This window comes from Phragmites australis, chromosome 20 (assembly GCF_958298935.1).
Source record: "Phragmites australis chromosome 20, lpPhrAust1.1, whole genome shotgun sequence".
NCBI classification, from domain to species: domain Eukaryota; kingdom Viridiplantae; phylum Streptophyta; class Magnoliopsida; order Poales; family Poaceae; genus Phragmites; species Phragmites australis.
In genome coordinates, this window is record NC_084940.1 from 7,993,828 (window position 1) to 8,019,654 (window position 25,827).

The 25,827-nt window shown below is 40.7% G+C and overlaps 3 protein-coding genes and 1 long non-coding RNA gene across 4 annotated transcripts; 1 reads left to right on the top strand and 3 right to left on the bottom strand.

Annotated features, from left to right (window-relative positions):
• Window positions 1–7,120: 7,120 nt before the first annotated feature.
• LOC133901989 (uncharacterized) lies at window positions 7,121–8,357 on the bottom strand. Its single transcript, XM_062343552.1, has one exon. It carries the CDS (start codon window positions 8,340–8,342, stop codon window positions 7,263–7,265), a length of 1,080 nt encoding a protein of 359 aa, XP_062199536.1. The 5' UTR covers window positions 8,343–8,357; the 3' UTR covers window positions 7,121–7,262.
• A 541-nt stretch (window positions 8,358–8,898) lies between these two features.
• LOC133901990 (uncharacterized) lies at window positions 8,899–10,607 on the bottom strand. Its single transcript, XR_009906817.1, has 3 exons — window positions 9,939–10,607; window positions 9,243–9,603; window positions 8,899–9,146 (listed from the first exon to the last, which is right to left on the bottom strand). It is a non-coding gene; the product is annotated as an uncharacterized LOC133901990 (long non-coding RNA).
• A 2,605-nt stretch (window positions 10,608–13,212) lies between these two features.
• On the bottom strand, window positions 13,213–16,437 carry LOC133901422 (putative cyclic nucleotide-gated ion channel 8). Its single transcript, XM_062342797.1, has 3 exons — window positions 16,357–16,437; window positions 13,283–13,724; window positions 13,213–13,235 (listed from the first exon to the last, which is right to left on the bottom strand). Exons 1-3 carry the CDS (start codon window positions 16,435–16,437, stop codon window positions 13,213–13,215), a joined length of 546 nt encoding a protein of 181 aa, XP_062198781.1.
• A 477-nt stretch (window positions 16,438–16,914) lies between these two features.
• LOC133902151 (zinc finger protein ZAT5-like) lies at window positions 16,915–17,962 on the top strand. Its single transcript, XM_062343752.1, has one exon. The coding sequence runs from the start codon at window positions 17,176–17,178 to the stop codon at window positions 17,581–17,583; it is 408 nt and encodes a 135-aa protein (XP_062199736.1). The 5' UTR covers window positions 16,915–17,175; the 3' UTR covers window positions 17,584–17,962.
• Window positions 17,963–25,827: the final 7,865 nt, after the last annotated feature.

The following is a 25,827-nucleotide window of genomic DNA, read 5'->3' on the forward strand; positions in this document are numbered from 1 at the left end:
ATTTCTATCAGTAGAGTTCAAGGAAGTTACACTCACCGAAATGTCTGGTGATGAACCAGTGAACACACCAGAGCATTTCTGATAGAGGGTGAGGATAGCCTCAGCGAATGAGCTGGTGCTCAATGAAGCAATACACACTAGAGTATTTCTAGAAGAAGGCAGTTGAAGATCAACAGACCGGATGGTCCGGTAATGAAGCAAGTATGCACACTGGAGCATTTAACATAGTGTATGAGAATTTCTAGAAGATGGTGTTGTACACACCGGAAGGTCCGACGATGAAGGAATGACAACACTGGAGTATTTTCCAGAAGTGAAGAGATTGGCTCGGTCAGACTCAAGTCTACTCACCGGATAGTCTGATGATGGAGTTATAGTTACATCAGAATGTTCGGTGTTCAAAATGTATTTGAGTGGAGTTCCAACGGCTAGTATCCACTGATGTACACATCGGATGGTCCGGTGCTTGTACTACTATTATCACCGGATCATCTGGTATTCACAGTAAAGTTGAGCTATTAGAGAAATAGCTAGTTGGCGATTTTGAGGCTATATATATATCTACCGACTCGGTCATTTGGAGGTGCGGGAGTCCATAGAACCCCATACACACTTGAGAAGACATTCAAGCCATCAAAGTGTTAAAGTGTTCATCCAAGGCAATTAAACACAAGATCAGAGAGTAATTAGTGCTTATAGGCCCAGAAAGAAGTGTTGGTAGCTGCTGCAATCTAGAGAGTGGATCAAGGAGTGATCCAACTGTGTATCGAGAGGTATGCAGGTGCCTTGAAGTCTTGGTGACTCATGGTTACTTGTTGACCCTTTGACTTGGTGTGGAGCGGTAGTGAACAGATTGTGCAGGGACGCGGAGACCCTTGCCTTTGTGAATAAAACTCCAAAGTGAAGATGGCGCACAAGTGACAGGAAGAGAGGTTAGTAGTGAGACCTCGTCTTGGTGGCTTGGTGGCTCATCGTGCTTGAAGTCTTGTCTTGATAACTTGGTATCTCAAGAGTTGTGACCGGAAGAGACTTGACGACCAGCACTACACGACGGGACCAAATCACGGACCCCACATATGTCGATAAAAGCCTCATCGATGATATAACCTAGGTTGGTAAAAATTATGGCCAACCAATATTTTAGTTGCTTAAAGCCTGGTAAAAAAAAGTATTGCCGACCAACACTTTCTTGTCAACCGATAGTTTGATGGTGTGATGGAAGAAACACCGACCGACAACTTTTATTGGCCAACATGCTTTTGTCAACTGATTGTTCTTTTACCGATCGATGGTTCGATGACCATAATATTATTAGCGACAGATGGTGCGAAGCCAAGAATTCAAACATTTTAAAAAGATCAAACCATGTGCAGACAGCACATCTGTCAGTAATCAGTATTGTACATGTTACAACAATCAAATTAATTTGCAATTTCTAGTCACCATAAGAATCTCACGTACATTTTTACCAAATGCTCACAGTTCATAGTACTATATTCAAATAGGAAGTCCATAAGCCATGCATTAAGTCACCACAAGAATCACATACATTTCCAACTGAAAGCACACAGTCCATATTCCACAGTACCACATACAACTATTAATCAACTTCACTGATCCAACTTACATACTTGCATGCTCAAAATACCAAATGATAGCATCGCTAAACAAAAGCTCCCATTTCACATCTAAAGCTCATTGTCCAAAATCCACAAAACAAACATTCATCAGCAAGTTGTCATGTAGAGCTCAAAACTGCTAGTTAGCACCATCCAACACTACCTGAAAAAATTTACCACTAAATCAGTTGCACGAATTAATAAAAAGCTAGTCATATTAGTCTAGTGATCATACTATGCAACCAAGTATTGTACATACAGAGATAAAGAAAGCTATTTAGTAAAAATTACCAAAATGAAATATTCTTGAACAAAATCTATCATCCTTATTATGAAATTCGCTATCACAAGCAAAATTTATGAAAACTAAATTAGGCCAATCCATTCACAAGATGAAATAAACTATTCGATTAGTATTTGATTTTGGGAGCGTGCTAAATCCATGTGTTAGGTGCATTTCCACGTTTTGTTGTGCACCTAATTTTCATTTGCGCGTAAGTTAGAATCAACAACTCACAGTTTGAGCCTCTATTTTTGCTAACCAATCAGCCGTCGAACATCTAAAGAATTTCTGATTGATAGATTGATGTTGAACATCTAATAAATACCAACCGATTGTTTGTTGACAAAAATTGGATTGTCGACCGACTGCTTGTCGCTACGCTTTGCCGACCAACTATGTATCAGGAATCCTCAATTTTTGCCAGCTGATGTCCGACACTAATACTGTACCATGGTGTAGTGCGGGAGCATATCCTTTGTGAAGATCCAATATGGATTAGAGGTGGCTTGTGTGCCACCAATATCACGGGATAAAAATCCCTTGTGTAAAGTTTATCTTTCTACCTTATTTACGTTTCTGCATTTACATACTTGTAATTTACCTTGCTAGAGTATGCTGCAATTCTCTTGAGCGGTAGAGTAGACAAACTGGATAAAACTAAAACACATTTAGATAGAAATTGAGATATATTTATCTTGTGAAGTTTTTAGAGTTATTAGTTTTTAAGTATCCTAATTCACCCCCTTCTTAGGACGTCACCGTTCCTCACAAGCGAGACACAAGATGGTTTTTTGTAAATATGTCTATGTTCATTAGAGAGACACAGACGGTTTTTATAAAAAACCTATTTGTATCATAGTTACAGATGACTTTTAAGAAAACCTGTCTATAGGAACTGACACGCCGAGACGGTGAGCCATATGACAGACACTTCTTGCCTAACAACCTTTGTGTGTATTTAGTTAGTGACGAGTCCTATAGTAAACATTGTGACACTCCATCTGTTTTTACTGCTTCTATAGTAGTGACGGAGGCATCGCGGTGGCTCTGCAGTGAGAGTGCACCAGCGGCGGTAAGGTCGCAACAGCGTTCTGCAACGGCACGCCCATTGTCCAGCCCCTTGCAATATGCTTGTGCATCCATACGCACATATGGAACATCGGGGAGAGGAGGGTAACAAGCTCACAAATTCCACGGGTGCCGCGGGGGTTATGCGCAAAATAGCCGTAAGTTGGTGCGGAGCTCTCACCAGCCATTGCAGAACGTCCAGATCAGATCCTACGGCTCAAGTCGAGTTTATGCACATGTGCAAAGATTAATCTATGTGCACTAGATATTTCGTTTGATAATATATTTCTTAAATTCTAATATGAAGGTGGAGTACTTTCTTCAATTTTAATACGCACCTTAAAAAAGATGGAGTACTAAATTGTAGTAATTTATGCTTTCGCACTTGGAGTGGTGCCTTGGGCCTTATCAGATTGGATGAGCAATGAGCCAACGACGACGCCTTTGGCGGACTGTATGGTTCATCTAGTTCTGACACATGCACGGCTGAAACCTCCTATTCAACTTCTTTCCCTCGCGCTCGTTACTGGCAGCTTTGCTCCTTTTTAACCCAAATCATCCACATGCATAAGAGATATGGAGATATCCTCATGACCCCACAAAAAGTGCATGATTACACTGATAAAGGCAAACAAGGGGGATATATTAACCATTTCATCAGATTTAAAGGTTCCCCGGCCCGCTGTACCGAATTGGTAAAATAGGACCACTTACCCGAGAACAAAAAAAAAAGATCTATTCAACCATCATGCATAGGTATATATCAAGTCTTACTAATATATGATTTTCCTTAAGATCTAGATCGTGCTTCTAGAAAAAGGTACCTATTTGTGTATAGGGAACATCTGAATTATGCTTCTCCTCAATATATTGCCTTACAGATCCACAACACTCTAATTTGGGACGCGACAATGTTGGCACTATCGGTCAAGAAGGGCGTGGGGTTCAGAAATGATGTCGTCCTATACATGGGTTTAGGATGAGTAGTCATCCTCTACAAATTAGAACTCCTTTCAGTCATGGCTTGACTCTATTTGATAGCTCTCTGTACATTCTTCTCTTACCTACCTTGTACTTACTCGTTTGCTCTTTCTTAATATGTGAAAAAAAAAGCCTTCTCTGTGGGAACTCCCCCATAGTTTCTGGTCAAAAGAAAAAAGAGAGAAGGGTATGCTGGAAATGTACAACTGAACTTCTGAAGGGATAGGAACGATCATAGTGTCATCACTTGCTTCCCAGCCACATATGGAGATATCGATCGTAGGAACAATCCTTGCCATTAGATCTAAGATGAATGGTTCAGATTTTATGTTACAGTATAGTACTAAGCCTAGATCGAAGATGAATTGTTCAGATTTTATGTTACAATAGTACTACATTACTGGTGAACAGTACACAACCACCTCGCCTTCTCCGGAGCCAACTAGTGGCCACCCTCGTTTTCCCCTGAGCCCTCACCGTCTCCGAGCCCATCGCCGGCGTCATCGTCTCCCCATCTAAACAAGCTCATCTCCCCATCTCCCCATCTCCTCATGTTCCTATCCCCGAAGCAAATGTTGTGTGAGCGTTAAAGATTGTGGCAATAGGTATATCTAAATGAATAGCCAAAAACAGACACAAATGTTGAAGATAATTGTGTTTTTACCATTCGTTTAGACTTACTATTATCATACAAATTTAGATTTAGACATTGCCATTCGTTCAAGCTAGCTTGTGATAATATGCAAATCTAAATGAGTGGTAGAATTTTTTTTTTTCAATATAATTGTGTTTTTGCCATTCATTTTGATGTACTATTGCCACTGCAAGATATAAAACGGATATTTCGCCATATAAAATACTTTACCTCAAACATTTTGACATAGAGTCTTTGTCTCAAGTTTAATCTCAAAATTGAAGCAGATCTCCATGCTGAAGCGTTCAGGGTAGAGTATTTTTCCACATGTAAATAGATTATCACTGTCGGTTCAAGCCATGAACTGGCAACTATCACTGCCTGTTCAAGGCTAGAACCAGTAGTGATCATTGGATTTTGATTACCGATCGAAGGTTTAAACCAGCAGTGATCATCATAATTTATGATTATCATTGCCACTAATTCACTGCTAGTTTAAAGACCAATAGTGATATCAATTTGAAACCAACAATGATGACATTTTTTTATAATAGTGCATCGAGGCTAATATTAAATTCCTCTAACTATCCCCTCCGGTCATAAATGTATGTCGTTTTGAACAAAACACGGTCTCTAATGCATATATTCGACCACTACTTTCTATTAGAACATATTTATAACATCCATTGAATTTGTGATATTATGAAAATATTTTTCAAGGCAAATTTATAAGTATGAGTTTAAGGTTTTAAAACTAAATATTTTAAAAGTTATTGTTAATCAAAGTTTTAAAGTTTAATAAAATCTTTTTAAAAATTAATAATATGTATTTAGAACCCGAAGAAGTAACCCTCCTAACAATTAGTGAAATACTTTTCTTTTGCTATACATGTGTTCAGAAGTGATGCGCAGCACCTCGTTCTATCTTCACGGGGATGGGGATTAATTTATTGTACTGTGGGCCAGTGCTCTGTGGCAACGACAACCGCCAAAAAGAAATATAAATAATATTCGCAGCCACCAAGCGTTGTGCATCTGACAACACATTGGGATAGTGACGTATGCATCGGGATAAGGGGCCACCTCTTCTGTCAGCAAAGCGGCCAGAAGCCGACGAAAAGGGAGAGGTAGCTTAGATAGCAGAGCTACTCATTATTAGGGCAGCTTCTCAACATTTATACTACCCCTAATCATTAAAGTATAGTACTTCTTAATATTTATATGGATCTTACATTTATAATTTTTCATTAGTTCCGATCCATTTCCACCGTAATTAAGCCTACTAAAGAATCATGGAAGTCTTTTTTTTAACCACAAGATTACAAACCAAAATACCAGTACTAGGTTAGCATAGATTCAGTTGTGAATGAACAACTAACAATATGAATACTTGAGATATCTATACTTTTAAAGGTAATGAAATCGTAACCAAGCAATTTGGAATCCTCATAAAATTACAAACCATGCTCAAATAATGGGAACTGAAACCACGAAAAAACTAGAGATCGGGGAAATTTATAGATGACATGTAGCGTGTCCCCTCAAGCAGGGCTTGTGCATGATGGAGACAAGACTTTGGCCTACGGCTCAAAACTACAAGCACATAATTAACTTGCGTGGTCTAAATTAATTGCAAGAAAAAATTGTTGGGTATATATTTCATAAAATCTATACTATATATTCAAGATAAACTTTTCTTAGAACATTTAATATGCGTAGTGTGGATTATGTTTTGAAATGCAACCACTTGGGTGCGTCCTAGCCCGCATCTGAACTAGATTGGAGGTTTAAGCTTTGACCATTGAAACACCCACATACGCATGTATTAAGTCCACTCAGAAATAAATCGTAAGGAAAAGTGAGCCTCAAAGATTGATCCAAGGATCGAACCTGAGTTGGCTTGAACCAAACCAGTAGCATGAACCAAATACTCAAAGGCAATGGCAAAAGCTGAAATCGCAATTGAAATGATGGCAAGAACCTAAATTTCTTATCCTGAAAAGATAAGGGAATCTACATCCTCGTGCATAGCTACAGTTTGCCAGTGGGCACCATACTGGAAACCTTTTGTACTAAAAAGACCATGTTTATTTATTTGTTAGACAAAGACTTAAGAAAACTATGTTACTGAGCATTTTTCATGATTCTGCATGCAAGTGTTGAGATTACAGAGCATTTCACCATTTTGTTATGGGAAATATATATGCATTCACAACGCGGATGGTTCAAAGCATGCTATGTGGTCCAATTGTCAGACACATGTTAGTTGAGAGTAACAACTTTGTGTTTGCGAGTGTATGGTAGAGGGAACATGGGCTTTGGTTTACGGCCGGTCTTAACAAATGGAGACCATTATTCATGATTACGTACGCTAACCAGCAACCTTTAGTTTTTTAGGCATGTACAACCCACAGACAGGGGGTCGTCTCTAAGAGACTAGAATCTGACATACAGACGATTAAAAAAACAGGTCGTACAACCCATAGACGGGGGGTCGTCTGCAAGCAGTTTAATGCATTGCATGAAGCCAAGATCAATCATGAATTTCAATTTGTATACCATTGTATTGCCGTTTGATGGAAGACGGTTCAAGCATAAATAAGACGAACATAATTACAATATTTTTAAAACCATCATAATAATAATTATTATATTATATATAATTGCAACATATTGTCTAATCTTCTTTGTTTCCATAGCGATGCCATATGTGCTCGATTAGATCCTTCTTGAGTTTCCTGTGTGTTGGCCGAGCTTTGATAGCGGAATTCCTGCGAAGCACCTCTGCGAAGCATGGATTAGGGTTGTCGCTTGTACGCACTTCAGGTGGGAGCACTATCATCGCACTCGGATTCTCATTCAAATCCAAAGCAACTCTAACTGATTCCTTCTCATCTTCCACTATCATATTGTGAAGGATAACACAAGCCTGCATTATGTTGATAACGTCCGCCTGCTTCCATAATTTTGCAGGTCGTCGAACAATATCAAATCGTGACTGCAATACGCCAAATGTGCACTCGACATCTTTCCTTGCCCCCTCTTGCATCAATGCAAATAATTTGTCTTCAGCCGACTGAGGGGCCATTACTGTCTTCACGAATACCGCCCATTCGGGATATATTTTATCGGCAAGATAGTAACCCATATCATACTGTGTTCCGTTTACAATATATTGTACCGTAGGAGCTTCCCCCTTTATAGCTTGAATGAACAGTGGAGACTTGTTTAGGACGTTAATATCATTTTGAGACCCGGCGGTACCAAAGAAAGCATGCCATATACGAAGATCATGGGATGCCACTGCTTCAAGGATCATAGTAGGAACGCCTTTGTCACCACGAGTGAACATACCTGCCCAACCTTTCGGGCAATTCTTCCATGCCCAATGCATACAATCGATGCTACCCAACATTCCAGGGAAACCACGAGCCTCGTTTTCTTGTAAGATTTTCTCCATTTCATCACTTGTTGGAGGACGTAGATATTCTTCACCAAAACATTCAATCACTCCTTCAGCAAATTTTCCCAAAATCTCCAAACAAGTGCTTGCAGCAATTTTCAATACTTCATCAAGTTGATCAGCCGAGGAGCCGTAAGCTAGCATCCTGATAGCCGCGGTACACTTTTGAAGGGGTGAAAGAGAATCCCTACCAGTTGCATCAACTCTTTGGGTAAAATAAGGAGACCACTCCCTAAGATTGTCCACGATGCGTAGGAACAACGGCCTAGTCATCCTAAATCTTCTACGGAACATCCCATCGGTGTAGATAGGATTTGCGGAAAAATAATTAGCAACAAGATCATCATGACCTTTTCTCGATTTCTTGGTATGTACCTCCTTGGTCCAATCTGTCGGCGACGACGGTGAGGTACAGTTGATGATCATCTGTCGATGTCGGCCTTCATTTCATCTCCAAGCTCCCTGATAAATTCTTCTACGATTTCATCCTCGGCTAGAAAATCTTCCACAGTGAACACCCCTTAAGGATCAAAGTCTTCAATTTCTTCTAGATCATCCAACACATCATCTTCCTCATCCTGCGGCTCCATACGATCTAACCAGATAGGTCTACAGTGGCTTGGAAGAAGGGGAGAACTGTACTGCGGCTGGGTGGAAGGGTACCATTTTATATTAACCCATCACGGCCACCATCGTGTTACTAACAGAAGGGGAGAAGTTCACTGAAAACATATTCACACTACCTAGTGTTGCAGTTCACACTCACTAGTGCTTCAGTTACGCATGGGAGACATGCAGTTCACACTCAGTAGTGCTTCAGTTTCCACATGGGAGACGGCAGTGGAATAAACAACATGTTCACACAGAAACTTAACTAGAAGCATTCAGAAACTTTCAGATAACTAGAAGCAGTGGAACAAATAGGCTACTCATTTCAGAACATAGAAGCATTCAGGTAACTGAGAAACACTTCACTAGTAGCATTCAGGTAACTAGAAGCATGTTCAGAAACTAGTAGCTACTCATCATAGCATCAGGTAGACAACTCATCACAGCATCAGGTAGATAACATTCAGATAACCAGAAAAATGCCATCCTCTGCACAGGGAAAAAATTTCTGAACTTAACAAAAATGCTGTCTTCAGGGAAAAAATTGTAAATTTCAGGGGAAAACATGCTGTCTTCAGAACATACCTATTTAGATAGCTTCACATTCCTTTTCCTATGAGATGGGGTCGTCCTGTTGCACTGTTCAACAACATCGCCCCAGTATTGGTTACCACCCCTATCGGCGCCACAACAAGAGTCTGTTGAATTTTCTATCCAAGAGCTCATCAACCTAACATCCTCTTCCTCAGTCCACATGATCCGCTTCTCAGTCCTGGCAATTTCACCATCACTGTCAACTAGTTCAGGCTCCTGCTCAGATAATATCTCTACTTCTGCCGGTGAAATTCCTTCATGGTTGTGAACAGGTGTACCAACCAAATGAAAATTGTGTGGCTGATTTCCAAAGTAGCTCATAAACCCACGAGGTGGACGTGGGTCTTTATCCCTGCAGGAAAAATAGATATGTTAAACAACAGGTTATCACCATTTTCACAATTGATGCAACTAAAGGATGCAAAGGATAAATATTAACCAATAATGCAGCAAAGGATAAATATTAACCAGCAGAACTAAAATGACAAACAACAAAGCAAGAAGGGTGATTTTCTAGATAATTCATCACTGAATAACCTGTTGCACATTTCATCAGACATCAAGTTCTGTGATCAAGGAACAATTCTACTAAACACATTTCATCAGACATCAAGTTCTGTGATCAAGGAACAATTCTACTAATCCAAACAGCATAACAAGCTTCAATTTACAAGATCAAGTGATTACCAAGATGGATCCCAAGCTGCTGAACGCACAAACGAAGGAGAAACCGGATCAACGCCGGCCGAATCCCACCAAGCAGTAGATGGTGAAAGGGGGGAATGGAAACCCACTGTTCGATGATGGAGCCGTCGCTGTGCCGGGGAAGGCACCTCCACCAGATCTATCAATGGAGGATGGAGGCGTCGCCGTGCCGTTGCCGAGGTTGCGGGTCGCCGCCGTCGAGACAGTTCCGCGACCGAAGGTGTGCGCCGGGAACGACGACACCGCCGCCGCCGCCACCGACAACGCAGCAGCCGGGGCGCCCTTGCTCTTCTTGTTTGCAGCAGCTAGCTTGCTCTTCCTAGCCGAGGCGCTCAACATCGCGGCCGCCAAAGTTTGGGGTGCCTGACGAGGAAGAAGAATGGAGCTGTGTCGCCTTCACCGGTGATATAGGGAGACGAAATTGGCGGGATTGCTCCCTCCCGCGCGCGCCCAAACATCAACTGCGCGCGCGAGCGCCCGGGATCCGTGCACCGTCGAGACGAGGAGACGGCCCGTACAGCGCTGCTCGAGTCGTCTCCTCTGCATCGGAGCACGGGACGAAGCCGTCGCTTCGCGAGACGACGGAAGAGGTGTCTTCAGGCTGAGACAGGGTTTTTTTTTGAAAAAATAGCTACGAAGGGACGGGGTCAAGAGACCGGTTGTACTTGCCCTTAACACCAAAAAATTAAATCAGAATTTAATTTGAAAAATTAAAATATAGGGCTGTCCGAGATTTTGAGAAATATTGGTATCTGGCTGAATTTTCTGAAATTGTTCAAATAAAATTTTGAGTGCCATCATTAACCGGTGCATTTTTGTTAGTACACACCGGTGAACCTTGTCAGTGGTCTTTTTTTTGGAGAACAACAAAAAAAATTATCTTTATATTGTAATTAGTCTTCCTCTTTCTTGAATTAGCATCACGATTAATTATTCTTGTCTAGACACCAGTAATCCTTACTGATACGATCTTCCCTCCAAATGCTGTGGACCAGAGTTTAATCACAAAAAATTTGCTGAACCATAGAACATCCTCCCTTTTATATACATCGATAAATATCAAGAACTTCAAAAGATTGACACACCTCTTACCGGCTCTTTCTTTCAGCGAATTAGTTTTTTAATTTCACTTAAATCAGAGTTGATTGGGGGAATAACCTAGAATACGCCACATGTAGTACAAGCATATGATCGGGCAGAATGGGGATAAAGATTCCGATCATCTCACATCAGAAAGGAGCTGACCTAAATGCTTTTACTGCAAGGCATTTGTGTGCTGCCTTTGCTTGGAGAATTAGTTGGTTGGCCTGCTACACTACTACAGAAACACCCTTCCTTACCCTCATATATATGACTGCCAATTCGGATATAATTGGTAGTGATAGTGTATTATTATCGATTCTTGTTAAGAACCGATACTAAAATTCCATCTAAAAAAGAACTGCAGTGAAAATAATTATCACAGCCGGTTCCAATATCAAAAACCGGCATTAATGGGAAATTTTATAGTGCACCCAAATCAATAGGAGGCATTAATCTTTCTTGATCTAGTGCCTAGTATTTTATATTACCTCTTAATAGGTAAGAGGTCACCAATGACTATATAAGGATAATATCGACTTTTCACTTCATATAATTAAGGAAGAAAATAATATTACCATTAAAGCACATGATAAATAAAGAAAATTATGATGATGGTAATTATTGTTAGCTGTACATGCCAAGTTTGGTTATAATTTCTTATGCATGCACAAACGTGAGCTATATTACTCTCTTTTTTTGAGACTCCATTTTCCTTCAACATGTTGTGCAAATTACAAATTACGATGTGGGATTATCACATAGGAAATTGAAATAACGAACTTTCAGTGTTAAGGCAAGTTAGATATAAATTTACACATTATTTCTGACAATACATATAGCATGCTTAATTTGTTTTTAAGTACTATGCTGCAGATTTTCAAAAACAGAATCACGCCCCATGTATATATCTAACTTAGATAATCCAGAGAATAAATTCATCACTCAACATGTAAATGCATGATTGGTGTAATTAATTGCTCATGTATTACTATTATAAAGAGAATTAAATTCCTTTAAAATGTTCTCTTTTATAAATAGCTGGTAACTTACCATACTAGTTAGATACTCCTGTGGCCAAACCTTCACTTGATCAATGGATGGTTGAGAGTTAATACCCATCTTACCTTGTATGAGGTAAGAGGAGTACCATAGAACAACCTAGCACTAATACAATTGCTACCGGTTCTTGATATGAACCTGCAATGCAAATAAATTTTATCACTATCGGTTTTTGTTATGAACCAAGTGATAATAGTATATACCCATCCTCGGAAATTCATAATTTTTTCATATAGAATTGGATGGAGACAAAATTTATATAAAATTTGTAAATGACAATATTGTCATTTGAAGTCATCAAAATGCACAATTATTATCCAAATATTTGGGCAGAAAAAGTCAAAAGAAAAATTGTGAGGTGAGATAATAAGGAATCTTCACGTGAGAGATGAGGTCACGGATTCGACTCCCACAAACTATGCATGCTCATAATTTGCTATATTTGCATGTTCGACTCCCACAAAAACCACGGGGTTGCCACAAAACCAAACTCACGGTGGTCTCGTCGAGTGCCAAAAAAAAAAGTCCTAAAAACATCGAATTTGAGACAGACTATCAGTGTCATTTTGTAATACAAATCGGCAGTGATACTATTATTATCGGTTGATAATGTCACTGCCGACTAATCATTGCCGATTCCAAAACCGATAGTGATGCTAGTTTGGAACCACCTTCTGTAGTAGTGTTATTTGTTGGTAGTCTCCATCACTTCCATAGGAGGGATCCAAGCGTCCAATCGGAGATAAATCCTTGTTGTGGTTCGAATGGCGGTGGTGGAACAGGAACATGCCGTTGTTGAGCTATGCACAGGACTCTGTCTCAATTAGTTCATGCATCATAGTTGTGTGCACACTACTACGGGATAGCCCATCACTGTCGGCTGGTAAACCAGCTATAGTGCTGGTTTTCCAGCCGGCAATACGTAATGGGCAGTGAAGCCTAGGATTTCATCACTGATGGTGTTTTTGGACTAGCAGTGAAGCCTTTTTCCAGCAAAAAAAAGAAAAAGAAAAGAAAATAAATCCATCCTCTGTGCCACCACCGGACCTCGCCATGCTTGCTGCCACCGACCCTCGTCATATTGCTCACAAACAATCACAGAACATTTACAAATTCACAGAACATTCACAAAAATCACTGAAAATCACAAATTACAGAACAATCACAATCACAAATATTCTCACCCACACTCATTTGGTAATCACAAACATTCACAAAATCAAGAAAAACAATCACAGCTGCTCGGTCGCCCACTGTCATCTGCTGTAGCTGCTTGTTGTGTAGCCGCCAGAACTGGCCAATGATGAACTTGAGCTCCTCGAAACGTAGCGCGAAGGCCTCAACATTGGAGATGGTCCTGACAGTGCGTGTGGAGAGCGGGAAGTTGGCGCTGGCCTTGGGGTCGAGCGCCCACGTGAGCAACTCCTTGCCGCAGAAGTCCCCTTCCTTGAGTAGGCCATAGTTGTAGAACCCCATGCGGCCACCGTTGGTGGCGGAGCTCTCGAGGCGACCCCAGATGATGAGGAGCATCTCGTCGATGGGGTCCCCCTCACGGACAATGTAGGTGAACTCCGTGCAAAGGCTGGGCTTGAGGCGCTCGCAAATGGCGTCGAGGCTGATGTACTCCTTGGATTGGATTGCGAGGTCAGTGGGGAGGAGCCAGTGGGAGAGGATAAGGGGGGGGGGAGAGAGAGAGAGAGAGAGAGAGAGAGATAGCCAGATGTGACTGGTGGGGAGGATAAGGCAGCCAGATGTGAGAGATAAGAGAGAGAGGGGGGCTGGATGTGAGCTTTTGCGAGCAAAAGTCGATTGGAATAGAAATTCGGGTCCGGCCACCCCTTCACTGCCGGTTGGTACTATAAACCAGCAGTGAAGGGCATCTCTGCCGGCTCAATTTATCAGCCGGCAGTGATTCCCCTTGTTACTGTTCCATATTAGCTGATTTTTCTCGCGAGGCGTTTGGACCGGTAGTAAAGCAGCATCATTGTCAGCTCATTAGGAACCGGTAGTGATGGGCCGGCGTATATGGCCGGTTTTGTAGTAGTGGCAGCTGATTTAGAGAAAATTGCGTGATCGACTACCTGACAGGGCTCAACTCAATCGATCCCCCACTTTACTTCTTTCTCCATTGTGTTCCCTAATTTTTCATGAAATTGAGGGCACTTCATCAACTGTTTAAGGCCCTGTATGATTTTGCATTCCAGACATTACTTGTATATCTCTGTAGTATATTGTGCAGCATTTTCATATGCAGTAATGAACACTAGCACAAGACAACCTTTTCTCTGGGCTGAGAAAAACAGGATAGGCCCCACATGGTATTTTTTTTTATCATTACATTGCCCTTAGCTAATACTACCTCCGTTCTCTTTTACTTGTTGTTTATGACATCGATATAGTCTCCAACAAGCACGTTTAACCATTACTTTTGACAACTGTCTCTTGGTAAAATTTGATAAAAATTAGATGATGTTAAAGTATTTTTCATAACAAATTCACTACTATCATTTTCATATGCCAAATTCTAATAGTTTTGTGTATATTAATAGTTAGAGTTTCTAAAATTTGACTGCATGTATTGACGACATCTATTTGAGAACGGATGTAGTAGTGTGGTTGATCTTGTGTGGCATATCTGTTGCTCGTATGCATTCCCTTGTACGGGTACAGATGTTCACCAGTGAACATGACTCATAGTTATATTAATTGTTGGTGGCTCCCTTCCTTACATAGTTTAAGGTAGATCCCACTCAGCTATAGTTGTTTTATAGGGCGACATAACTAGCAGTACTTGCATAGCTAGTAAGATCCGCTCATGGCCTGAGAACGCTATAGTTTGTTCTGTTCCTCGCAAGGACATATGTTGATCCCTAGCTAGCTTCTCACCTTTGGCGACAGCTCTCTGCCTACTGGGACATGAAGTGTTGATTCATGAGCTCAACGAGCAATCAAATTGAGAGAGCGCGGATGCAAAATTTATGCAGGAGCCTGTTCGAGTCATGGCATCCGTGACAGGTTTGATTCCATTTTGGCCAATGAACACATCGCCGGCAGTAGATCGCACTCTTGAAATGACTGCCGTGACAAAGTTGCCAGTGCAGCAGCTAGTACGTAGGTTGGTATCTGAGACCGATTATTAACGCTCACGTTGCACACTGTTACTGGATCGAGCTGCAACGTGATCTAGCTTATCGATATGTAGTCCGGAGTACTGCAAGCAGCGTCGTTGTAGGTGGCTGACGTGGGTCCTACACATTTACTATGACTGTAGCACGTCAATTGTGCAGGGAAAAAAGTAAGCTGCATGCATGCGTCAGATGTTTGTGGACAAACGTTTCAGTTCTGCAAAACACATGCAGGCTCCGGCTAAAGCGCACGACACTAAGAACGTGCGAGACTAGACCCTTCCGTAGCATTCTTGAAATAGAGATTGTTCAAGGATGTGTGGTCCTTTTTTACATTCGATCACCATTATATAAAAAACAATAATAATAATAAAGTCGTTATAAAGTTTTCCAGTAATGTAGTATATACTTATTTTCAAAAGCACCACCCTTTTAAAGTATTTTCGCGAGTATATACTACACAAGTAATGGTTGAAAATGTGTATTGAAAACCATACGAGCGCCCTAAGGGACAAGTAAAACATAAGGAAACAGTAGAATCTGCGTAACTAGATGGCATCTTCCCGTTTCAACACTTTGGCCCGTTTGGTATGGAATCTAGATTTATTTTCTTTGCCTGTTTGGTATGGATTCTAGATTTATTTTATTTGCAGAAATCAGAGAAACTCTGCCAAATAGGTAGTTTGATTCCTGATTTTCTCGTGAAGCCACGAGAAATGTTTCTGTTTTTTACTAGCAGCATAGTCACTTAAAATATGGTTTCTCATCAAAATCAACTTTCTCCCTCACATACACTCTTTTAGGAATCAAATTCACTAAATTATTCAAACGATTGCATAAAGTGATTCTAATTCTCCAGATAAATATTTCTCGAGAGAAATCAAATCAGAAACGTTCTTCGGAGAATTCGGAATCATGCCAAACACATCCATTGTCCATGTGCATGTACTGCACTTTCAGAAGAGGGAGTAAAAATCATCTCGAGATGCCGCGCGCGGCACAACCCGGCCGGCCTTGCCTGATCGGAGCTAGCCCTTTCCGCTGCAAGCAAAAGCTCTACCAATTATTGTGGTACACGTGCGGAGCCCCGTTGGCCACAGAGCATAACGGCTATGTCCACCCTAATAATATACGGCGATGGGAGCTTCGAGACGGTGAGCGCCGCCCGGTCCCTGCTGCCGGTCGGAAGACGCGTCCACGGGCGACGGCCGCATTCGCTACGGGACGACGCATGCATACGCTATTTTGTTTGGTTGCTAAGCCATAACATAAGCCATAACATGCGCTACGAGACGTCGTTGCTATACCCACCGGGAGGTGCGGTGGGGCGCGCCGCGCGCATCTGAGTCAGGAATCATATCTCTATGCGCTACATATGTGTAGGTGCACGCGCTTAACAGTGAGCATTTTTGTTCTTTAACTTACATAGTTTTTTATTAATAAATTCTGTTCTTTTTTACCACAGTAAAACATATAGGTTTACATGTGTCGTTCGACCTTCTTCAGATATGACAACAAATGAAGCACAATGTGCAAATCTCATTAAATACGATGAGCTATTTAGCTTACCTAGAATTAATATCCAAGAGCAAGTAATTTTAAATTTTGATTTAATTTTCAAATAACACTTGTGTCATCTTATATTCTTAATTATGAGAAAGATCTGTGACTTCCCTTACAAGTTTGTCTGAATAAGTAAACTCCGGCAAATAAGCAACTTGGCCAAGTTCCTCCGTTGGTTGCCACAGACCTAACAAACGGAAACGTGCGCGAAGGACGTCCACTGGCTGCATTCTACAACAGTAACCTGATCTCGGGGAACAATGCAACACCTGTTAGCCTAAAGCTGTATTTAACCCTCTCCTAGTACCATGATTCCTGTTGCAAATGAAGCGCTCTCTCTCACACACAAACACACATTCTCTCACATAGACCGCTAGCTAGCAACTGTAATGGAGCAGGAGCTCAACATTGAACTCACCCTCCTCCACCGCTCGGTCTCGCCGGAGCCGCCCGGCTTCTTCGTCTGCATTTACTGCAACCGCAAGTTCCACAGCTCGCAGGCACTCGGCGGCCACCAGAACGCGCACAAGTACGAGCGCAGCCTGGCCAAGCGCCGACGGGAGATCGCCGCAGCCATGCGCGCGCATGGGGCGGCCGCCACAGGCACCGGGGACGCTGCCGCAAGGCCCGGGGCCGCCGGAGTCGTCGTTGCTGCAGATAAGAGGGCGAGGCAGGACGAGCGGCAAGAAGCTGCTGTACCACCGGCGCCTGACTTGAGGATCAACAAGGAGAGGCCGTCGGAGTATGGCTACGGCGTCGAGCGCGCCGACGAGCTGGACCTGTCCCTCAGGCTTTGATTGGTTCCTCTTCCTTCTGCTCCTTTAATTCGCTCGTGTTTGCTTAGATAATTCGATCGGTATGATGAGTGCAAGTGTGCTATTTCGTGATACCTGCTTCGGTGTTGGATCCATCAGTTCCTCATGTTGTTCGTCTGATGGAATTTCTTGGCAATAACTGTTGTCGATCCATCCTGCTATCCAAAGGACGTGGTATTTGGTGTGTTCCTCAGTCGTTTCCTCTCTGTTCTCAATATAGCATGCATCTATTATTGAAACATTACTTTGTTGGGAGCTTCTTCAAGTGATTCAAAATTGTGCATATGCCATGTGAAATTTCGCTCGATTTATGAACAAATAGTAATTCTTCAACTCCTTGATCTACCGACTATGCTTGATATCTCGCATGTCCCAGAATATTCCGATTCCAGTATCTCTTTGTGTAAAGGGAAAAATGCAAAAGCCCCCCCCCCCCCCAAGTCACTTGGATTTTGATTTTCCCCCAAAAATTATTTTATTGCAAAAAAACTCCGAAAGGTTTGGTTTGGTTGCAAAAACATCCCCAAAAATTCAAAAAAACTAAAAAATTACAAACAATTCTAAAAAAAAACTAGAGACAATTCTAAGACCTTTTGTGAAATTTGTTTTAAAAAATAATATCCTTTGCATCATATTTCATGGAGAGTAAGTTTGAAAAAAAAGAAAAACGTGCAGCTCATTTATTAATTCGAGTTAAATGCATAGTTAATTATCATTAATCCAAAAATCATGAAACAAATCTTTTTAGTCTTCACATGATCCTCTATCTTCTAAAAATACATGAAATCTTCAAATAGTTATTGTAATGTGCAGGATTGAGTAAATGTGTTGCAGATAGATTAATTCATAACTAATCAATAACACTCCCAAAATTAGTAAAACCACTTTTATTAGTTTTGTAGGGGAAAGTCAAAATCCAAGTGACTTTTAGGGGGTTTTTTGCATTTTCCCTTGTGTAAACTAGACCGATCGGGCCGCTATGCTACGCCAACTCATATTTTGTATGAAAAATAATTGTTGAGACTGAGGTACAAATGCATATTGGAAGGTAATATTCCTGAAATTGTGCTACTTAGGTTATATCTGATTTAGATAAAGTTCTGGTAGCAGCAAGTTTGAGATTACACATAGGTAGAATATAAGTTTGATTACACACAATGAGTAGTATTCTGATTAAAAAAAGGACAACAACTATGTTGCAGTTGTTTAAAGTTTTTCTCTGATGATTGGTAGGATTCAGTCTCTCAGGAGCCTTCTTTTCACGGTACTTTTTTCTTTGTGAGTAACAGATGCACTGTATAAGAAAAAAAAGGAATAAATAATGAGAATATTATTAAATATATATGGAGGTATTACGTGTAAAATTTGTTTAGAGTTTATGGTTACTTTGGTGTGGTTTTAGAATCTGATGAAACTTGATATTCTGGATGACCTGCTCGCTTGATTGGTGCACTTGTGTTTGTTGGAGACTTGTAATTGAGAAAAAACATAGAGAGGGATATTGGTGTTTATTATATTATCAAGAATCTATGTTAATGTCTGTGCTGTTAGGGAAGGAACTTACTGGTGCCATTGTTGCGAAACGTCCAGTGAAGGCAAAGGTGTTTTGGCATTGTTTTCTTTCTCTGTAGTCTTCTGTAGTACAATGATTGTATTAATAATTTTGGCTTTTATCATACTTGAAGTTTGGTATCTTTTGAGATGAAGATATGCCGTTACAGAATAAGTTATGGAATATTTCTTATGCAAATATGTTTACTTTTAATCTAGTTGTAAATATTATGTTAAAAAAGTAGGAACATAGTGATAAAGGAGTTAGTTTTTATAAAGAAGATAAAAATAAATCTCTGCAGTTAGTTTTGTGTTTAGATGGTAATGCATAGCAAAAGAGTAGTCTAGCTATTTCATCAGAAGGTGAAGGTGGTAAATTTGTTGTGATATCTTGGATAGGAGTGCTTTGATGCTCATGTGGATCTGTATAATTGAATATCTCATTAGTGAATTCTATTGTTTTTAAAACCTAAGCTAGTGAATTCTGTAGTTTGGTGATAAAGAACGTCTACGTGGATGTCGTCGTGTTCAAGATCGACCAACGTATGACATGTTTGCAACTAACAGATGTAAGAAAGATTTGCATGTCATGTACACTTTAGTTTGATGAATTGTGATAACAACCTAGAACTTTGACTGAAATTGTCTGTTCATGTCACATAAGAGCAGAAGGAAAACACAGGAGAGGGGAAAAACAACATTAGGAAAAAATATTGATGGGAAATAGTTATGTTTAAAAGAATGGTAATTATAAACAGCGTGAGCTGAGAATATATATACTTACAGTTTCTTCAGTCATTGTGAATATTTGGTGTTATCAGAGCAAGTTCTTCGCCACTTGTTGCTGGTAATAGTGCCAGAAAATTGTAAGGCCATCTCCAACAACTACCTCAAATTTTTATCCTCAAAAATACTATTACAGCATCCATATCACTATTACAACACCCCTTATTTTTTCATCTCCAACAGCTACCCTATTTCTTACTTTCTACTACTCTTTTCCTCCCTCCGGACCCACTGTCACCCTCTCGTGAACATCACTACTACAGTAACCCGACTTTTCCTCTGCTACAGTACACCCGCGAATCCTCCAGAACCACTATTCACAGTACCACTACAGTGATGCAGTGTTCCTGCTGCTACAGTACCCCCCAATTTGCAGGAGTGTTCTCTCCATAACACTGTAGCAGCACTGTAACACTGGATAGAGGATCTGCTGGAGATGATTTCTAGGGTTACAGTAGACTGCAAAAAAGTACTGTAGCTGTAAATTTGAAGACTCCGTTGGAATTTGGCCTAAATTAGCATGGAATTGCAGTGTGTATTATATACGTAACTATAAACATAATAAGTATATATTAAAAAAAATGAATAAACTGTATAACAGCATGAGCCAAGAATATATACTTACAATTTCTTCAGTTGTTGTGAATATTTGGTGTTTTCAGATAAAGCCCTTGTCCACTTGTGGCTGGTAATGGTGCTGAAAATTGCATAATAGTATGGAATTGCAATGTGTATTATATACGTGACTATAAGCGTAATAGGTATTAGACAAAGGAAGTATATTAAAAAATGCGTAAATTATATCGTTTATCAGGGAGACACGGTAGGAGGGTAAATTTCGAAAATACTAAAAAACAGATTAAAGAACTCAAAAAACATCAATGAATGGATTGAGTACAGTAGATGGAGTACTTGTTATGTAAGGGTCCAAGCGATGCGGCAGCATTTCCAAGTGGTCAAGTTGGGGAGATTCAATTCAAGGTAGGGGAAACAGATACCGGGAAAATCACGCTTTCCGCAATAAACAAAGCTGAAAAGTATAAAGGAAAAGGAGGGAAAATGTGACCGGACCCTAGCCTAAATTGGTAGTGCCATAGATGGATTCAGTGAGAGGTGAGGTGATTATAGCGCACGTCCAGGCCAACACAGCAAATGCACCGGTGCATTAATCTTCACCGTATCTGGATTCATGAGCCCTCATGTGGATGGAGTGGGTGTATCATTTGGGGATTTACCTGAGGTAGTCCACCAACGGGGGTACACTGTTGATGACCTAGGATGCCAGTGGTTGTGATGGTGTTGGCGAAGGCAACGATGATGCGGGGCCGGATGCAAAAAATGATGGAGAGAACCTTAAGTGGTAGCCATGTCAGTGATCAAAGAGAGTTACCCAAGGCCGCGAATGAAGTACGAAGAATCAGGGGGGTGGCTTAATCTTACCGAGTTTCAGATCAGCATCGTCGAATGTGGAGTGAATATTTTAATTGAAGCCATCTTCCTCGATATGATGCTATGATATAAGTAAAGGAAAAATTATCCACTACAAATTTTTGCAGTTTCATAGAAAATCACTTCAGTAAAAACCAAGCAGGTTCTTTACAGATGCTGTGCTATAAATACATGTACATATACGTGGGAAAATGTTGCCATATCTAAATAATATGAACATACGGGAAGACAACAATAATTTTTAGATTGGAATGTTCTGAAGTGTGCCTTGTACACGTAATGAGGATCATGTATTAACTATTAAAAATAAGGAAGCCTAAGCTTTCGTCAGTGTTGGTAAACATTAACTCAAGAATGTTCCTTTTCAAAAAATGATTCAACATAACTTTATCAGGGTTGACAGTGGCACTCTAGGAGAAAATATGTGAATGATAAAACACAATATTAAAAATCTGGGAGCAGCTATTAATGATTCAAGTAGGTCAGATGGAACACCTGATATCTAAGGGATAGAGCAACACAGCAGTTTTTTTTTTTCCTTTTTGGTTAATTCGGTTGGAGAAGTTTGGCCAGATTCACGGTAGGGAATATAGGAATCCGCTCTTTGGTTTCTGGATAAGACAAAGCTGGCAAAATTAAAAAGGGAAAAATGAGAGCAAGAGTGACCAAATCCAAGGCTAAAGGCAGCAGCGCCAACACTGCAGCGCAGGCCTTGGCAGAACAGCTTGACCTGCGCAGGCATCTCTGACGTGCTCCTCAGACCGGTGAGTTCCCGTGCTGATGGCGCATGATGGAGGAGTTCTTGGGGATGGGAGGTGGCCTTGCGGGGTTGTTCTCGGGAGGAAGAATCAAAGAGAGGTGGGGTGTTGTAGCTTTGGCGTAGGGTTTGCACCTGAGATTCCGAGGAAGAGAGCACTAGGAGAGAGAGGAGGGGGACGGGGGACGGGGGAAGGACGCGGATGGGAGCATAGAGGGGGAGTCCTACCCAGATTCAGTCGATGCAGGACAGCTGCTTTGTCAGGTGGCTTGGCGGGGCGGATGGGTGGGGCTCGTTGGGAGAGGTGGAGTTTGGAGAGGGCAGCGACGTGGGAAGAGTCAGGGGTCCAGTGGTTCACCGGTTGCGGCGGAGAGGAGGGAGGATGGGGTGCAGGGGTGTACGGGGAGAAGGGGAGAAGAGTGTGGAAGCCGGGAGGGGGGGGGGGAGTGTATGTGGCCAGTGGGTTTTCGTGGATTTTGTCGCTGGTGAAGGTTCAGGGGGACACACTACTACAGAACACCACATATGTAGCGCCCTATCAATGCCGGTTTAATAGTAATCAGCACTAAAAACGTATCAATGTAGGTTCTTAAACTCCCGTGCGCAAACAACAAATAGGGAGATAAGAACCGGCACTGATAGCCACTATCAGTGTCGATCCTTGGCTTGATTAGTGCCAGTTCCAGCCACGAACCGACACTGATAATGACTATATCAGTGCCGGTTCTAGACACGAACCGGCACTGATACATCAGTACCGGTTCTAACCACGAACCGGCACTGATACTAAGTATCAGTACCGGTTCTAGTTACGAACCGACACTAATGATTGCTACTGTCACAGCTCATATTAAAAAATTCATAACTTTTTCACACAAAGTCGGATGGGCAAAAACTTTATATGAAAATTATAGCTCTCGATGAGATCTACAACTTTATAGTTGATTTTTTTTAATTTGAGGTCATTTAAATGCCCAAATAATTATAATAAATTTGTAGCAGTGGTTGCTGACAACTCACATTATAAAATTCATAACTTTCTCACACGAAGTCGGATTGGGAAAAACCTTTTATGAAAATTGTAGCTCTCGACGAGATCTACAACTTTATAGTTGATCTCTTTTTTATTTGGGATCATTTAGATATCCAAGTAGCCATTCAAACATTCGGTCAGAAGATGTCAAAAGGATTTATTTGCTACTATACTCACTAACGGACGAAAGCTGAGATGGTTAGAGGGGTCATGTGTGCGTATAGGCTATGAGGTCTTGAGTTTGAGTCTTGGTTGCCGCATGCGAGCGAATATCACGTGACTTTGCGAATATTGGACGCGGTCGGGTGGGCAGCCTCTAGTCGTGAAAAAAATTTAAAACTTTTTTCGTCCCGAAAAACATTGAATAGAGATCAACTATCAGTGCCAGTTGGTAGCACTAACCAGCACTGATAGTGATTTTCAATGTCGGTTCTATACCCGGCACTAATAATAAGTGACTATCAGTGCTGAGTAATCAATATCGGTTCAAAACACGTCACTGATGGTGATTTTGAACCGGCACTGATGAGGTGTTTTGGTGTAGTGACACGTGGAGGGAATTGACACCGGCGTTCGGATCCAACGGCTGGTAGCATGTGAACAGTAGCTACAGTGCCAGGGCATGGGAAGCCGCCGATTCTTGGCTCGATAATATATGTTATAGACTAGAATGGTGGCCCATGCACTATACTATGGGTATATATTCTACAGTATGTTTGTACTAATTTGAAAAAAATGAGGTTGCGAGGATTTTTTGGGCCGGAGATTGGAGTTTTCAGAGGGAGACATTGGATTTCTCTGTTCTCACGTTTATGAGGAAATAAATGAGCAAGGTACAAAGGGAAAAATTACATGCAGAGGTAATTGAATAGTAGCACATCATACATGTACGTGGTACAAAATTATTTTGCAAAAAACAGGTAAGAAGTACTAATTTGAAAAAAATGAGGTCGCGAGGAATTTTTTAGACCGACGACTGGAGTTTTCGCAAGGAGACATTGGATCTCTCTGGTCCCATGTGTACGAGGGAATAAATGAACGAGATATTTTGTTATTATTATTTTTATAATGAAATAAATATATTATTTATTATTTATTAAATATCTGGGAGCATTAGGCACAATGCTACACAATGATGGCACAGTAATACACACTTATGCTACAGTGCAAATCATGCGGCCCTGAGAGCTCGCCGATCCCTGCCCCTTTAGGATATAGGATATATGAGGACGGTTAAGCCCGTCTAGCTCAATTGATAAATATAAGGATTATATTTCATGTAAATTTAATGACCCTTTTCATTTGATACTCCTACATATTTAATCTATATATCTCATGCATATTCTGAAAAGCAACTATAAGAGGGTGTCTAAGTCTCATTTCCTTTCATACCTTAGTGTAAATTGTCTCACTAATAACCTAATGCCAACTATTTTCAAAAGAATATTTACAAAACAACATGGTTCCGCATAAAGAGCTGACCTTTACACGAATTGGTCCACGTACTGGACACATATATGTCCAAGTCAAGTAGACTTGGTTTCATGGGAGTATGTGGATATACTGGGATATACTGACTTAATCCAAACGAAGAGCTCTGCTAGAAATCAACAAACTTAAAACAAAGTAGATCAACAAACTTAAAACAAAGTAGATCAACAAACTTAAAACAAAGTAGATCAACAAACTTAAAACAAAGTAGATCGATCAAATCACATGGAAACAAATCTACAGACTTAAAACAAAGTAGATCAAACTTAAGGCAAAGTAAATCAACAAACTTAAAACAAAGTAGTTCAAATGGAAACAAATACGCTATTTTGCAATGATCTGTCATATATCAATAAGCTCCGAGATAGACCCTGGCTCTCATAACTTGTTCATAACTTAAATCATATATCAACAAGCTGTTGCCAATAAACGTACCGAGACTAAATAAGAAAGAGGACACAAAATAAACAATTTGAACTTTGTCTTGTAAGTGACTTAGATTCTTTTACAAGTCCATTTGCGATGTCAATCATTAGCGACTATATGGAGTCTGTCATCTACTTATTACATATATAATACATAGATTAGATTAGATTTTGATAATATAGTGCAAATGTCAGTATGAGAAAAGAGACAAGAATAAGCTAGCTAGCTAGGAAAAACTGCAATAACAATAATGGATTAATCTTGCTCTCCACGATTTTCCTCATCCATATCTTACCATGGTCAAATTAATGCATGCATAGCCGTACAATGTCAACATTCTCTAGATGCTACCTATCTGACTAGCTTGTACTCGGACCTAGGTGAAAGGACATCTACATCTGGATCTGTCTAGCTACCTGATCAGTCCAAATTGCGGAATTGGTGTGTGGCTAAGGAGAAAGAGAAGAATGGTAATTTCTGAACCAAATAACCTTTCCTGGAGTTACAAAAGAAATCATCAATGTTAGGGTTGTACGGACATCAAGAGAGAAAGGGATGCACAAGTTCCCTGGCCTGTGCACCAGCGCTACCATATCCATTTGGAGCTCAAAATACTTGTCCAGGAGATATTTATAACCAAGCAATGGGTATGTGATTGGATAAAGGTCTAGACTATATCCTCACAAAAGGTACACTTTTTTTTAAGTAAAATAGGGTTCAACATTTGGAACGG